Below are 16,673 nucleotides of genomic sequence, written 5' to 3'. Positions count from 1 at the left end.
GTGAATGGGACTTCCATTTATTGGAACAACATAGCATTAGAATTTTGCTTTATTCGGGAATAGTTAGCAGTTAGAAGGGATTTATTTGATTTGCTAATAGTTTAGTTAATTTGTTCACTGTTAGTGTTAGATAAATAAATTGTTACTTGTTAATTTTAAAGTGAGTGTCAGGTACTTATTTTCTTTAATTATTGGAAGTTGCTGAAAAGCAGGTTACACCAATTTTTACACTCTTTTTATAGATTATAGGGCGAGGCGTTCCTCTTTGGGTGGTTCTGTTTAGTTCTCAGAGTGGGCGGATGTGTCAACCTCCACTTTATAACAATAGTAAAACCTCAACTGGATGTTCACAATACTATTGCATTAGGTTCCCCAGCTTTCATCCATTTTGACCCCTTTGCTGCCAGATTTCCTCCTAACCTGCAGGATAGAACGGTCCTTTGTGAGTCAGCTCCACAAATAATGAACCAAATTTTACTGAAAAGCAGGTGTGTTGCTGAAGGTGTTTCCCTAGGCCTCATCAGGACAAATGTAGCAGTTCCAAGTCTCAAATAATCACTGCTATGGACCAGACCAAACCCCCTCAAAACATAATCAAGTTGATAACCTAGACTCTAACTTTTACTTGGTCAAACAACTAGGCTTCAAGCAAACACGCTTTATTCCTTCACCATGTTAAAATATAAACAGACAAAAAGAATTGGCATAGCTTTAACTCTATTGAAATACTTAACAAAAATAATATATGATTTAACTATAACTCATCAACTTTTCAATATAGCAGCATCCCATAAGTCCACTCTCAGTAAAGGCAAATTCAGCAAAAATGAATAATATAAATAAATAACACAACAGATTTATTTAAAAGATATTTACCCAGCTTTCCATGGAGCAGACACCTTTGCATCAGGTTTACAACATCCCTTTTCAACAGAATGGAACAATTCCCTCTTAAAGGCACATATTGTCACTCAATAATATTCACTGGAGGAGAAAAGGCTGCTGATTGGGTAAGGCATTGCCATGGAGAAAACAACACAGAATCACAGACTCCCCAAGCCCCCTGGTAATTGAAAGGAGACACAAGGCTTGAACATTATTATTTTTGCTTGCAATTCCCAGCACACAAATGTCTGCTGTTTTCAACAAGTGAAAATGAGCCACGTTACAAGCTCAGAATGATGATATGAAATGGCTGGTTAGCATCGCTGTTTCTGCAATCAGAATTGTTCAGCAAGTGCTGTCCAATTAACTGAGTAGACATTTTGTTTTGGTGTCGCAGGCTTGGACTGGTTGAGTGCATTCTGTATATTCTGCCTATTACAAACAACCAAAAGTTAATAATACTGAGTGCACTAATAGATACAAAAAACTAGTTTAAGATAATCAGTTAAACTCAATGTGGCTCATTTATACTTGCTTCAACTGCTATACATTCATACACAGATGTGTTTCCTCAACAAACAAAGAAATTGTTTGTTTTACTTTTGGATTATCAGGAAACTTGGGCAGCATTTGGTTCCCTCTTGCTTTCTCCATGGCAACACTATTGTTCTTAATCTTTGCTCAAGTATTTTTTAAAAATCGCAAAACGAGTCCAGAAGTGGAGAAATGCAGAGGTTGTGGAGGTCTGAGAGCCTGGAAAAGGCTACTGAGATTAAAACTGAGGCTAGTCTGGACTGACAGCGAATGAAGGTCAGTGAGCAGAGAGAGCTAAGGTGTGAACAGGTCTTGGTCTGAGCTAGGGTCATGGTCAGCAGGATTCTGCATTGTATAATTTACCATAACATAACATGACCTAACTTCATCTGCCAAGTATATGACATTTGGACAGAAATATTACAAAAAAAAAGTGAGCTCTGGATTACTCATCTAGTGATATGACCACTGTGTTGTTGCCTCTGCTTACATTTGTTCAGGTGATTATAAGACAAACACATAAGACATAGAGCTTCAATAAATCTCTCTTTTCAGCAATATATAAGTTCCCTACTAGTAATCAAATGACAGACTAAAATCATCCTGTTTACCAAGATGAAAAGCCTTCCATGGCAGCACCCTGACCAGTCAAAGTTAGCTTAACAACCAGATACTTTTCGTAAAATATGCATTTTCTGAAATTTTGAATTTATGCAATTTTTAACGTGTTCACAAGACATGGGTGTTGCTGGCTCCACCAGTATTTATTACCTACCCTTAACTGCTCAGAGACCAGTGAAGAGTCAGCCACATTGTTTCGGGTCTTGTGTCACACATAGGCCAGGTCAGGTAAGGCAAGGATGGTGCAAACAGATGGATTTCTACAACAGCCACAGCTTTTAGGCTATCTTACAATCCAAAATTAAAATTTCCCTGACTGTCTGTCATGGTTTATCTCACGCTCAGAGTATTGGCATGAGTTCTGGGTAATTTGTCCAGTGACATTATCACTACATCACTGTTGCTGCTTAAACTTGTTCTGATCAGCCTCAGACAAAGTTCAACACGTCTCTATTTTCAGCAGTATACAGATTCTGTGCAAATGATGGACAAAATGCTCTCACTTCCTGTTTACCAAGGTGAAGGGAACATGACTCTGCACCCTCATTCATACAAAGACCCATTGACCCCTAACCGATTCCCCCCACCACCCCTAACCCTCCAACTTACCCACACCCCTCCCCACTCACTGATTTTAATCTTAATAACCTTCTCCAGTTTAGGACCTCTGCACTTACTCATTTCTGGGGAGAGCACAGCGGCTCAGTGGTCAGCACTGCTGTCTCACAGCGCCAGGAACCCAGGTTCGATTCCTACCTCGGGCGACTGTGTGGAGTTTGCACATTCTCCCTGTATTTGTGTGGGTTTCCTCTGGGTGTTTCAGTTTCCTCCCACAATCCAAAGATGTGCAGATCAGGTGAATTGGCCATGCTAAATTGCCCATAGCGTGAGGTGTATTAGTCAAAGGTAAATATAGGGTAGGGGAAAGAGTCAGAGTGGGTTACTGTTCAAAGGGTTGGTGTGGACTTGTTGGGCCAAATGGCCTGTTTCCATACTGTAGGTAATCTAATCTGAGTATTCTGAATTTTAATGACACCACTGTTGGAGAGACTGTACCTTCAGCTAGCTGTATCCCTAACCCTGAAATTCTCTCCCCAAAACTACTCTGTCTTCCTTTTCTTTTCCAAGGCCATCATTAAAACCCAACCCTGTCACCTGTCCTAAGCTCCTTATGTGGCTGAGTGACAAATTTCACTTCACAATATTCCTGTGAAATGACTGGATACATTTCATTCTGTTATATAAACGTGGACTATTGTCATCTAAGCTTGATAAGAATGGCCGAGAGTACAAGCAAGTTGGTATTGTGTGTCAAGACAAAACAGTCACAGTGAGGGTATTGGAATTTTGGCCCAAACACACAATGACTCTAAAGAAAGGACAAAGTTATATTTAAATTATATTTCCCTCATGCTGATGAACGCATTCAAAAGGTGAAGCTTCAAAAGGTGGAATTTTGACATTTCCAAAATATACACGGAGGAAGAGGCTCCATGGTCCCCACATAGAGTCATACAGCACTGAAACAGACCCTTCCGTCCAACCAGTCCATACCAGACATAATCCCAAACTAAATAGTCCCAGATGCCTGCTCCTGACCCATGTCCCTCCAAACCATTTCTATATCTGTACTTATCGAAATGTCTTTTAAACTAAAAAGTCAATGGAAAGCACATCCAATATCTCAATGGTTGTCCCACAGCAATTTAAACCCTTGTGTCAGGAGCAAGTCAGTGAATTACCAGCCAATGGGAAGGCCGGCAGCTCTTAAACCCAGTACAGCCCAGTGGGATTAGTGGCTATGGCTGGGATTACAGGCAGTGCCCTCATAAAGGATCCTGGGTACATCTACTGTCGTAGGTCCTGGTGAGGAGGGAGGAGGGGTAGGATCAAGATGCCAGGGCAGAGGGAGAGTTTAAAACCAAGGGGTGGAGGAGGCCAGGAATGGCCTCTGTGCAGTCATCCAATGGGACCGGGGGTCCTTTGCTTAACACTAAACTAGCAGAATCAGCTGGACCTCCTGAATTGCATGGCTTCTTGGACAGGGGTGGGATAAGGCCATAAATTGCCCATTTAAGGGCCATATTGAGTCCAAGAGCAGGAGTCCATGCCTCCCCTGGTCTGGAGAACTCTACACAGGTTGGGGTGGAAGGTAAGGCAGCAGGAAGGTCACCCACTCAGGACTTTAATCCTCTAGACCGGGCAGAGGGTGCAGCAACAAACCGTGCCCTCAGTTTCCACAGACTGACAATTACCTGGAACGTCAGATAACCAAGAGAATCACTTTCACAAGATTGCTATCTTGATATTCAGCTTGTGTATGTCTGAGTGAGTGAGTGAGAGAGAGAGCGCGTGCGCAAGTGAGCGAAGGGGTGAGGACATTTGTACTTGACCCCAGTATCTGGCATCGAGAACAAGCAGCTGAGGTCTCCCACAGAGCGACTAAGCAGATGACACAAAGATTTGCACTTTTAACTTCATGTTCTGCTTTAAATTAAGAAAGATTCTAAGTTAACTATTATCTTATTTCTTTATTTTTCTACTTTTTCTCTGAAGGCAATGCTCAACTTTATAAACTTTGTTTCTCTTGTTACTTTGTTCCTATGTATTTTGTACCTAAGATGGCACTGTGTGTGGCGACGTTATACACTTTTCACTGCATATGAATACACATGACAATAAAATATAAATCTAAAGATGTGCCATAGGGGGTGGGGAGAGAGAGAGAGATAGAGAAAACACAAAAATAAGTAGAAACTTGAAAATGACAACATAGGAAACCCAGAGTACGCCCAGTAGAGTGTGTCAGTGAGAGTGCACATTCTACAAAGCACAAGAGGGGCAACACAAGGGAGGGAGGACGAACACCTTATTTTTAACTTTCACTATCGATTGACAAAGGGAAATCAGGGATCAATGCCTCGGTGATCACAACCTCTCACATCAACACAGCAAAAGCTTTCAGTGAACTTGACAAATCTTAAGGTCTAGTTTTGAACAAATGAATATTTTTTCCAGTACTAATTGCAAGGGTTAAAAAAAACGTACTTTGCTATATGAATGTTTAAAACTTGAATAAAGACAAAACTTCTTATTGATGTTTTAAAGGTTAAACATTGAGAGAACTACAAGATGCTGGAGCCAATGACTGCAGTTTACAATTTCTGCCACCTACAAATGGATCCCACCACCAGGAATACATTTCCCTCCCTATCTGCAAAGACTGTTCACTCCACGACTACCTGGTCAACCCACCCTCCCGTCCTGGCACCTTCCCCTGCCACTGCAGGAACTGCAAAACCTGTGCCCACACCTCTCCCCTCACCTCCATCCAAGGCCCCAAAGGAGCCTTCCACATCCATCAAAGTTCTACCTGCACATCCACTAATATCATTTATTGTATCCGTTGCTCCCGATGCGGCCTCCTCTACATTGGAGAAACTGGACGCCTCCTAGCAGAGCGCTTTAGGGAACATCTCTGGGACACCTGCACCAATCAACCCCACCGCCCCGTGGCTGAACCTTTCAACTCCCCCTCCCACTCTGCTGAGGATATGCAGGTCGTGGGCCTCCTCCATCGCCACTCCCTCACGACCCGATGCCTGGAGGAAGAACGCCTCATCTTCTGCTTCGGGGCCCTTCAACCCCAGGACATCAATGCGGACTTCATCAGTTTCCTCATTTCCCCTTCCCCCGCCTTACCCTACTTCCAACACCCCGTCCTCATGACTTGTCCCACCTGTCAATCTTACTTCCCACCTATCCACTCCACCCTCCTCTCCGACCTATCGCCTTCACCCCCAACTCCATCCACCTACTGCACACTCAGCTACCCTCTCGCCAGCCCCAACCCACCCATTTATTTCTTCAACCCAGAGGCTCCCAGCCTCACTCCTGATGAAGGGCTCCTGCCCAAAATGTCAAATTTCCTGCTCCTTGGATGCTGTCTGACCTGCTGCGCTTTTCCAGCACCACACACTCGACTCTGATCTCCAGCATCTGCAGACCTCACTTTCTCCTGCAGTTTACAATATAAAGGCTGTTAAAAATAACTTAACTATTTGGAGTTCCTGTTTGTTCTCTTGGTTAGTATTTTTGTTCAAAGATAGCACAGAGCAAAAAGTGCTGTGCTAATTAAATGACAAAGAGAACCCAAAATAACTCACTACATTTAATTTTCATAATCCTGGAACGTACAAGCCAACACTCTCAGGATTACACTGGTATTCCTTATGAATAGATTGCTGTGATTTGGATTCTAAGAGTTAAATTACAGTTCAAAAAAAAGTGTGGCTGCCAAGCAGATACCTTTAAATGTAATAAAGTGAAATGATTGCACTGTAAGTACCATTCTGCAATACCTCCTCTGCATTATCCTACAAGATTGCAATTATGTAAAAAATGTTCTTTGATTTCAGTGTTGATAGAAATAGTCTGGCAATATTTAGACATACCTATAATCCAAAATGTGCAAATCAGATCTTTTGTTGCTTGATAATACCTCATTAGGGGTGGTGCCCAAACGCACTTAGCAATAAGAACAAAAGGGAGAAATTTGCATTCAGTGTCTTTCACAAACTCTGGATAATCCAATGAGCAATCTTACCTTGCTATTTGGTATCTAATTAGTGTGCGCATTTTTATTATTGCGATGTTGACACCTTGCAATGGTCTTAACCCAGAGAGCACAGGAGGCTGGGTCATTCAGCATATTCAAGACAAAGTTAGATAGTTTTTGATCTCCAAATGAGACACAGAGTTACATATGGTAGGCAGGAAAGTGGAGCTAAGGCCACAAACGCATCAGCAACATGATTTTATTCCCTCCTGGCCTCAGACCATACAGATATGGAATTATATTGCAGTTCCTTCACTGTCATTAGGCCAAAATCCTGGAACACCCTTCCTAACAGCAGAGGGAGTATACTCATTACTGTAAGGAGTTCAAAAAAGTGGTTCACTGGCCCACTCCCAAGGGCTATTAGTGATGGACATGAAATACTGTTTTAACAGATATTACCCAAGTTATGTGAATGAATAACTTTTTAAAAATCCATACCTGCGCTGACGGGTTATGTCTGTATAAGCTGCCGTTCCTGTGACAGAATGTGTGTGCTGTAGGAAATGATACAAATGTAATACCCAAGTCCCACGAGTGAATAATCAAAACCTCCCTTTGCAGCTGATTGTTAATGTAGATGTGAAAATGGAAACTGTTCCTTTCCAATCCACTCCAGGAAAGTTCAGAAGTCACAAACATCACTTTAAAAATGACCATCTAATCTTTCTATTCCACTGCTGTTTGGGGGTTTTGCTGTGCATAAACTAGCTGGCACCTCTGCTTCATCACAACAATGACAAAGCTTAAGGAGAAAAAAGCTTACTTAATTGGACAGTAAGCATTTTGGATTATCCTCAGCTTGTGAAAGATATTAAATGCAAGTTTCTCTGTTTGCTCTTATTAGTATATGTTGACATTTAGAGTGGTAATGATCGAAACTTGAAAGGGTTCAGAAAAGATTTACAAGGATGTTGCCAGGGTTGGAGGATCTGAGTTACAGGGAGAGGCTGAACAGGCTGCGGCTGTTTTCCCTGGAGCGTCGGAGGCTGAGGGGTGACCTTATAGAGGTTTACAAAATTATGAGGGGCATAGATAGGATAAATAGACAAAGTCTTTTCCCTGGGGTCGGGGAGTCCAGAACTAGAGGACATAGGTTTAGGGTGAGAGGGGGAAGATATAAAAGAGACCTTAGGGGCAACTTTTTCATGCAGAGGGTGGTACGTGTATGGAATGAGCTGCCAGAGGATGTGGTTGAGGCTGGTACAATTGCAACATGTAAGAGGCATTTGGATGGGTATATGAATAGGAAGAGTTTGGAGGGATATGGGCCAAGCGCTGGCAGGTGGTACAAGGTTAGGTTGGGATATCTGGTCGGCATGGACGGGTTGGACTGAAGGATCTGTTTCCATGCTGTACATCTCTATAACTCTGACCATGCAGACAGTTGCCGGAGGCAGGAATCGAACCCAGGTTCTTGGTGCTGTGAGGCAGTAATGTTAACCACTGAGCCACCATGCTGTCCCTAATTTGCATCACAAATCTGTCTAAATACACCAGAGTGTTCAAGCAATACTGATTCAAAGAACATAACTTTTCGTTAGTATATAATTGTAATCTTGTAGGAGTTGTGAAACTATACAAAATAAGCATTGATCTTGTTCCTGAGTGCAGAGGGCATTTGGAGAATGGTACTTTAGTGCAATCATTCCACTTTATTGCATTTAAACATTAAACCACAGGCACTATGTGGCAGCCAAGTCTTGAACATAAACAGAAGCAAAGTGGTACATTCCAAGGCAGGTGAATCCATACAGTGTGTGGAACAACAAACGGTATTGTATTAGCCTCTAGTAGGAGGACTGGGGAGTGTTGGTTTGGATAAGTCATTAATACTGTCCTTACTATCCAACTTCAACGAATGTACAAGACTGCAAATGTGGTACAAAATTGAACCTAGGACAAATATTATTAGCTCATCGTCATCAGAGAAACTGACTCAAAGAGCATCTTGCTGTAACACTGCTGTCAAAATTGCATAGATTTTGCAGAACAGAAACAGGCCATTCAGCCTATCTGCTCCATGCCAATGTTTATGTCCCACATGACCCTCTTCCCATGTCCCTGCATTCCAACCCATCCCATCAGTATTCACTTCTATTCCTTGCTTCCTTAAACCTTTGGGCTATTTATCTTGACCACTTCCTGTGGTCGCAATTTCCACTTTCTCACCGCACTCTGAAGAAAAGTCTCCTGAAACCATGATTTATTAGTAACTCTTTTATATTTATGATCTTGAGTTTTGCATTCCCTAATCATGGAAACATAATTATGTCCATTGTAGCGAAATCCCCCATAATCTTAAAGACCTTGATCAGATTTCCCCTAGGTCTTCTCTTTTCTCGAGGATTAGCACCCCAGCCTGTTCACACCTTCCTGAAATCCTCTCAGTTCTGCAATCAACAATACAAAACCTTCATTGACAGGACAACTCTCTAATACCAGTGACAAAGGTGGAAGTAGTTGCCATAGTCTCACCAGACCATAGAGTATGCTCGCATTGGACAGGATTGTCATGGTAATCTTGAAAATAAATCAAGAAAGCTAATGGAATGCTGGCCTTTATACCTGGAGGACCGGATAGATCCCACTTGGAGTAATATGAGCAGATCTGGGCACGATACCAGAGGAAGGATTTCTTTAGCTTTAGAGAGAATACAACATACTTTACAAGAGTGATATCCAGACTTTGGGGGTTAAGGTACGAGGAGAGATTGTACAAATTAGCTCTAGGAATGTTTATGGGTGATCTGATTGAAGGCTTCAAGATTTTAACAGGACGACACAGGGTAGATCAAGACAAACTGTTTCCACTGGTTGGAGGATTCTCAAAGTAGGGGGCATGGTCTGAGAATTAGGGTCAGACCATTCAAGAGAGATGTTAGGAAGCATGTCTACACACAAAGATTGGTAGATGTTTGAAGCTCTCTTCCAATTAGGGGAGTTGATGGGAGATCAGTTTAAATCTGAGATAAATATATTTTTGTTAAGCAAAGGTATTAAGGGATATGAGCCAATGGCAGGTATATAAAGTCATGGCCACAGATCTGCCATGATCTTATTGAATGGCAGAACACACTCAAGGGGCTGAATGGTCTACCTCAGTTCCTACGATTAAGTGCTGGCGTTGTCAGTCCCAAGAATGAATACATTTAGTAAGCCCACACATACAAATTTGATCAATCGGTTCCAGTACAGCTGGGATCAGTCTGTGTGAGAAAGAGTTGAAGGTAGAGAACAAAGTAGCAGTAGATGACCTGTGAGCAGTGCGCCTGCCTCTCCAGAAGCTTTGGAGAACACCACTCTCCGTCTTGTTGGCCACAGAAGGAAAAAAAAGTGTCCATGAAACAGCCAAATAGCTTAATAAATCAAACCTGCTAATCCTCCCAATGTCTCCATGGCAGGAAAGAGGAAAGGGGGAAGATTGCTGATCAAATGTGCTTAATATGGAGTGGTACCCCTCAAGCTAAGACCATCTGTCACTTTAAGCAGAAAGTGATGCCTATGGTCCCTCACCGATTCTGGCCCACCTATCAACAGCAAGTCTAAAAGGAAGTACAAAGTACAACCTATTCTGAGCGCAATTATAATGTATCTGTCACTATTCTCTCGACAACGCAAGACAGGTTCTTCCTGACTCCAATATAATCCCCTGTGAAGTGCGTCATTGCAGTAGGGCATTGGGCAATATTATATTCCCTTTGTCAAAACGCCAAGTGCAATAGGGTTAAATTTTACGCAGAGTAAATAATGTTCAATGCAGCTCTGTGAAGACAGCATCCAGTGAAAACTGACATTTTTCATATCATACACACACACACATATAAATGAAGGCTTGTGAAGAGGAACCAAACTGACCCTAGCAAAGATAAATCAAACAGACCAGCATCTCCATTCAGTTAATCAATACCAGAGAGGTCAGACTAAACAACAGAACTGTAAGTGCAGGCAGGAAATGTGGAATTCTTCTCAGAAAACACTCCTCCTACCCCCCACAGCATTTGAATTTTGACACAACTCATGAAAGTTGAGGCGAGAAAGTTGCAACATCTTGAAATAATCAGACGCCAACTGTGGAGACAATAAAACCTTTGAAATCATATGTTCAACTGGTATCCTGAAGCTTGTAAGCCACAAACTCCCATTATACATGCTGGCGTGTCACTTGGTTAGTTTAAACGTTACACCAAAGTACACAAAATTATTTTGGTTAAAACAAGAATCCATTGATGTTACTTGACAAAAAAAATGTAGGATAATCATTTAAGTGTCATTCCGAAGATGTATCAATGAAAACAAACCAAGATATGAATCCCATTTACTTTCCAAACAGCTAACAGACACATAAATAATGGGTTCCCCATCCCGTATTCATTTCACAAAAGTGCAAGTTTAATAATAACGGCCAAGAGTTTTCCCGAGTGCGTCACTCACTTTACAAATCATAATAAAAGTTAGATGTAGGCCATTCGGGCTGTTATACCTAGCCCCCATTCAATGAGATCTTGACTGATCTGTTTGTTTCAAATTCCACAGTTCAATTTACCCCAATAAGAATTGTTTTGTTAAAAAAATGTTCATTTTTCGAATAAAGTGCTACACTTACAAACTATACATTACTTACTTGTGTAAGCTGTTTTCTTTCAGAAACAAATTAATGCAATTCTACTTCTGCATGATCAAGTTAATGTTTTATGTGCTACAGCATAACAAGAAAACAATGGTAAAATATTGGCTGAAGGATTTTATTTTGCTCAATATTAAGTGAGCAGTCCACTCAATGAAACTCTGGCCATTACATAAATCTCCAGTTTCTACTGAACACCAGAAATCACGTACGAATGCTATTCAACAGAGTCAGAGATGAACAGCACGGAAACAGACCCTTCGGTCCAACTCACCCATGCCAACCAGATATCCTAATCTAATCTATTCCCACACACGCACCACCCCCTGCATGAAAACACTGCCCCTTCAGTCCCTTTTTTCCCCTCTCATCCTATAAACATATGCCCTCTAGTTCTGAACTCCCCCACCCCAGGGAATTTTGAAGAATTCTGCCCTATTTCTTCCTAGCCCACTCAAATCTCTCATCTTCTCCACTGCCCCAACAACAGGGAAATGTTCTGTAACCAACCGACTCCCACAGCTACTTAGATTACACCTTCTCCCACCCTGCCCCCTGTAAAAACGCCATCCCATATTCCCCAATTCCTTCGTCTCTACCGCGTCTGCTCCCAGGAGGACCAGTTCAAATACCGAACAACCCAGATGGCCTCCTTCTTCAAAGACCGCAATTTCCCCCCAGACGTGATCAACGATGTTCTCCACTGCATCTCCTCCACTGCCCTCGAGCCCCGCCCCCTCCAATCGCCACCAGGACAGAACCCCACCGGTCCTCACCTACCACCCCACCAACCTCCAGATACATCGTATCATCCGTCGTCATTTCCGCCACCTCCAAACGGACCCCACCACCAGGGATATATTTCCCTCCCCTCCCCTATCAGCATTCCGAAAAGACCACTCCCTCTGTGACTCCCTCGTCAGGTCCACACCCCCCACCAACCCAACCTCCACTCGCGGCACCTTCCCCTGCAACCGCAAGAAATGCAGAACTTGCGCTCACACCTCCTCCCTTACTTCCCTCCAAGGCCCCAAGGGATCCTTCCATATCCGCCACAGATTCACCTGCACCTCCTCACATCATTTACTGCATCCACTGCACCCGATGTGGCCTCCTCTATATTGGGGAGACAGGCCGCCTACCTGTGGAGCGTTTCAGAGAACACCTCTAGGACACCTGGACCAACCAACCCAACCACCCCGTGGCTCAACACTTCAACTCCCCTTCCCACTCCACCAAGGACATGCAGGCCCTTGGACCCCTCCATCGCTAGACCATAGCAACACGACGGCTGGAGGAAGAGCGCCTCATCTTCCGCCTAGGAACCCTCCAACCACAAGGGATGAACTCAGATTTCTCCAGTTTCCTCATTTCCCCTCCCACCACCTTGTCTCAGTCCCAACCCTCGAACTCAGCACCACCTTTCTAACCTGCAATCTTCTTCCTGACCTCTCCGCCTCCACCCCCACTCCAGCCTATCACCCTCACCTTAACCTCCTTCCACCTATCTCATTTCCAATGCCCATCCCCCAAGTCCCTCCTCCCTACCTTTTATCTTAGCCTGCTTGGCACACTTTCCTCATTCCTGAAGAAGGGCTCATGCCCGAAACGTCGATTCTCCTGCTCCTTGGATGCTGCCTGACCTGCTGCGCTTTTCCAGCAACACATTTTCAGCTCTGATCTCCAGCATCTGCAGTCCTCATTTTCTCCTAAAGGTTCTGTAATGCCAGTTTTGAGACTTCCCAAGAGATTATTTAAGGCATTTGCTTCAAAGCCTGTTAAATATTATCATGCCTTCCATATTGTCAGTATAATCTGTCTGAAACTAAGTCAGTACTAACTCAACTAAGACCAAGTATACCAGCCATATGAAGAAAATGCTCAGATCCATCATTTTAACCACCTTGACATTTTTGGACACACCACATATTTGAGAAGACTCTGCCTTATCTACTTTCAGTGCTTCGTTCCATATATGTTTTAAGTATTGAATTTTACAGGCACTCAACACAACTGGTTTACCTGCTCCTTATGAGCCTTCCATCATCCCTATTCAATTCAGCCCATCAGCCTGTCATGTGGTTATCCAGCTTTGTGTAATACACAATACACTGAGTTTAATTTCAACTATTCCGGCTTAATCCCTCTTCTGTTGCTTCAAGGTTAGGTAATGGCCTAATGGTATTATTGCTGGCCTCTTAATCCAGACACCCAGGTAATGTTCTGGGTTCAAATCTCGCCATGGTGGATTGTGAATGCAATAAAGATCTGGAATTAAGGGTCTCGTGATGGCCCTGAATCCATTTCCAATTATCGGAGACAACCCGTCTGGTTCACTAACGTCTTTCAAGAAGAGAAACTGCCATTCCTACCTGGTCTGACCTAATGTGACTCCAGACCCACAACAATGTTGTTGATTCTTAACTGTCCTCTGGGCAATTAGGGATGGGCAATAAATACCCTTTAAGAAATTTGACTCTCTGTTGCAAATGAAAACACATCTCACATTCACCATTAGTCATACATAATCTTGATGGGAGTAAACATTTGAGTTGGGATTATTTTATTCATTCCCAGGACGAGGACATTGCTGGCTAGGCCCAGCATTTAATAGGCAAAAATGAGGACTGCAGATGCTGGAAACCAGAGTTTAGATCAGAGTGGTGTTGGAAAAGCAGAGCAGGTCAGGCAGCATCCGAGGAGCAGGAAAAATTGACATTTCGGGCAAAAGCCCTTCATTTATTGCCCATTGTATTGATTCATGATCATCATCAGACTGTTAATTCCCAGATGTTTATTGTATTCAAATTCCACCATCCCCTGTAGTGAGATTTGAACCCAGGTCCCCAGGACATTACTTGGGTTTCTGGATTAACAATCCAGCGATAACACCATTAGGCCATTGCCGTCCCCTTCAGTTACACGAAAAGACTGGCGTAGCCTGAATTGTTCTCCTTCCAAAAGGTTCATGGTAGATTTCGAGATGCCCAAATTTATGAAGGGCTTTGGCAGATAAGCTTCCATTGGGCAGGAGGATTGGTAACTAGAGAAAACAGATTCAAGCCAACTGGCAAAGAAAGGAGTGAAATATTTTTATGAATTACATTTAATACTTTAATCATGGAACTGGAAAAATACTTCAAAAGAAAGATTTTGTGAGGCTACAGGGAAAAAAACAGGATGATGGCGATTCTTTTATTCAAGTAAATAAAGACAACTGCTCAGTATTCATTAATAAATGCTCCCCCCTAACCCCACCACACCACTCATTTGCCCCTCGAACAAGGGGGAACAGAGACTTTTTAAAAAAATATTGTAACAATACAATTCTGAATTAGCCACCAGTGACTGGGCCAATCAGCTGTGAACCTGCTCTAGCGTTGCTGAAAGGACACTCCACCATTAGAATAGAACACCTACAGCAGGCCATTCAGCCCATCCCGACCATCCTACCCTATCCCTGTAATTCCCACTGCTAATCCACCGAACCCGCATATATCTTTGTGACTGTGGGAGAAAGGCCACACAGAACATGGGGGAAACATGCAAACTCCGTTGCCCAAGGCTGGAATCAAACCTGGGACCCTGGTGCTGTGAGGCAGTGTGCTAACCACTGAGCCAGCGTGCTGCTGTACCTAGACAGCACTCAGAGGAGATTTTGAATTACTTGGTACCACAAAAGGAGGATATTACTAAACTCCATATAGTCCTGAGTCAGGGCAGTAGTGGATGTTCAAGGATTTTAAGTTCAGCGAAGTTAGTGCAATTCTTTAGGAGAGAATTCATAACTTCGAGGTGATAAACATGCAATAATTATTGATAAACCCAATAGGGAATTCAGAAGAAACCTCTTTACTCAGAACGGGGGAATGCGCACACTGTTCTAATATGGCTGGTCAGTTCTAAAACATGTAAGGGAATACTGTATGAACATAAGGAAGAAAAGAACAGAGGCTTATATTGATAAACTGGGGTAAAGAAGTGGGGAGGGGGCCTTGCATGAAGGATAAACACCAGCACAGTCCGTATGGACTGAAAAGGTCTGTTTCTGTGTTGTAAAATCTGTGTGAAAATAGACAAGCCATTGAACAGCAGAGGACTTGAAGCACAAACCACAGGGTCAGAGATACACTGCCATTTGCAGACCCCAATCCAATCCCTTCACTTGGCAAAACAGTAATGGACATAATTTTTTCAGAATGTTCAGGAAACAGGTGAGAAAACAAACCACACTAAACATTACACCAGAGTTCAGTGGATATGAGTGAAGCTATACTGAAGGTCACTGCTCTTTGAAGGTTAACCTTCATGAAAACGTTACTGGAGTGGAGCAGACTCGTGGGATTATATCCTGTCCTTTCCTTTGAAGCTGCTGTAGCTTTTGCCCCTTTCTTCCCAGCAGAGTTAGGCTTCCTGTGGTCTCCACATTGCGACTTGACATAAAAAAAAATCACTTCTCCGAAACCACTCTTCTACTATTAGCAGGCAGGACTTGGCTGGGTTGTAACAGAGCCCTGTTTAAAAAGCTCCCATGAACAGATATCCTCTCAGAGTCTCCCAACACAAAAGGAGGACATTCACCCCATCCAGACTGTACTAGCTCTTTGAAAGAGCTGCTGAAATATTCCCAGTTCATTACGGTTTCCTGTTATCCCCATCATTGTCCTCCTTTGCAAACTTATATTCAATTCTCTTCTGAAAGTTACTTTTGAATCTGTTTTATTGACCTTTCAGGTAGCACAACCCAAATCACAAAAAGCCACCACAGATCAGCCAGGTTCTACCATAGTGCACCAACCCAATCCCAAATGGTCACTCTGGCCAGGACCGGGTTGGGAAGGCAAAATAGATACATATATTTCACAGAGCAATAGGGTTTCCCCATGAGGGAGATCAATTTGTAATATGATCGCCCCTTGTGTATTCAATCTACAAAACTGGTCATTCCCATAAGATAGAGTTTTACCAAATCTCCTGATGGTAGGATCTACCTTCTTTTGCCAACAGTAGTTTGGAGTGCGTATAATGATGCCCAGTGCACTTCGTAGAGAAAACATGAACATCAAAGGACTGGCGATCACTGTGAACTTCAAATCTATTGAGAAAATGATTTGAAAATTATCAGTAAATAAAAGTAATACTATACCAACCATAACCCTATTGAATGGTATAGCATACATTAAGGGACTAAATGGTCTATTCTTGCTCCTATTTCTTATAGTCTTATATATATTTTATCTTAATATTTAGTTATTTAAAGAGAGTGGTGCAGACAGGTACTCTCGCAACATTTAAGAAGCATCTCGATGAGTATCTAAAATGTTGCATGTGGACTTCACCAGTTTCCTCATTTCCCCTCCCCCCCACCTTTCCCCAGTTCCAACCTTC

General features: G+C 42.7%; 1 protein-coding gene across 8 annotated transcripts in view; it reads right to left on the bottom strand.

Annotated features, from left to right (window-relative positions):
- The window catches only part of LOC122550492 (gamma-glutamylaminecyclotransferase-like), a 35,358-nt gene that overhangs the window by 9,070 nt on the left and 9,615 nt on the right, over positions 1-16,673 (bottom strand). For 3 of the 8 annotated variants that reach the window (XM_043691282.2, XM_043691281.2, XM_043691283.2), the window contains exon 2: positions 16,252-16,380. The exons of 4 other annotated variants lie outside the window; for them this stretch is intronic. In XM_043691282.2, the coding sequence (XP_043547217.1) occupies positions 16,252-16,348 (97 nt within the window). In that variant the 5' untranslated portion in view covers positions 16,349-16,380. Of the gene's footprint in view, positions 1-16,251; positions 16,381-16,673 lie in introns of those variants that run through there. One more of the 8 variants, XM_043691287.2, reaches the window with a different exon arrangement.

This window comes from Chiloscyllium plagiosum, unplaced genomic scaffold (assembly GCF_037043375.1).
Source record: "Chiloscyllium plagiosum isolate Xiang-an unplaced genomic scaffold, Cpla_swu_hap1 HiC_scaffold_6, whole genome shotgun sequence".
NCBI lineage: Eukaryota > Metazoa > Chordata > Chondrichthyes > Orectolobiformes > Hemiscylliidae > Chiloscyllium > Chiloscyllium plagiosum.
This window is presented reverse-complemented; position numbering and strand designations above follow the sequence as displayed.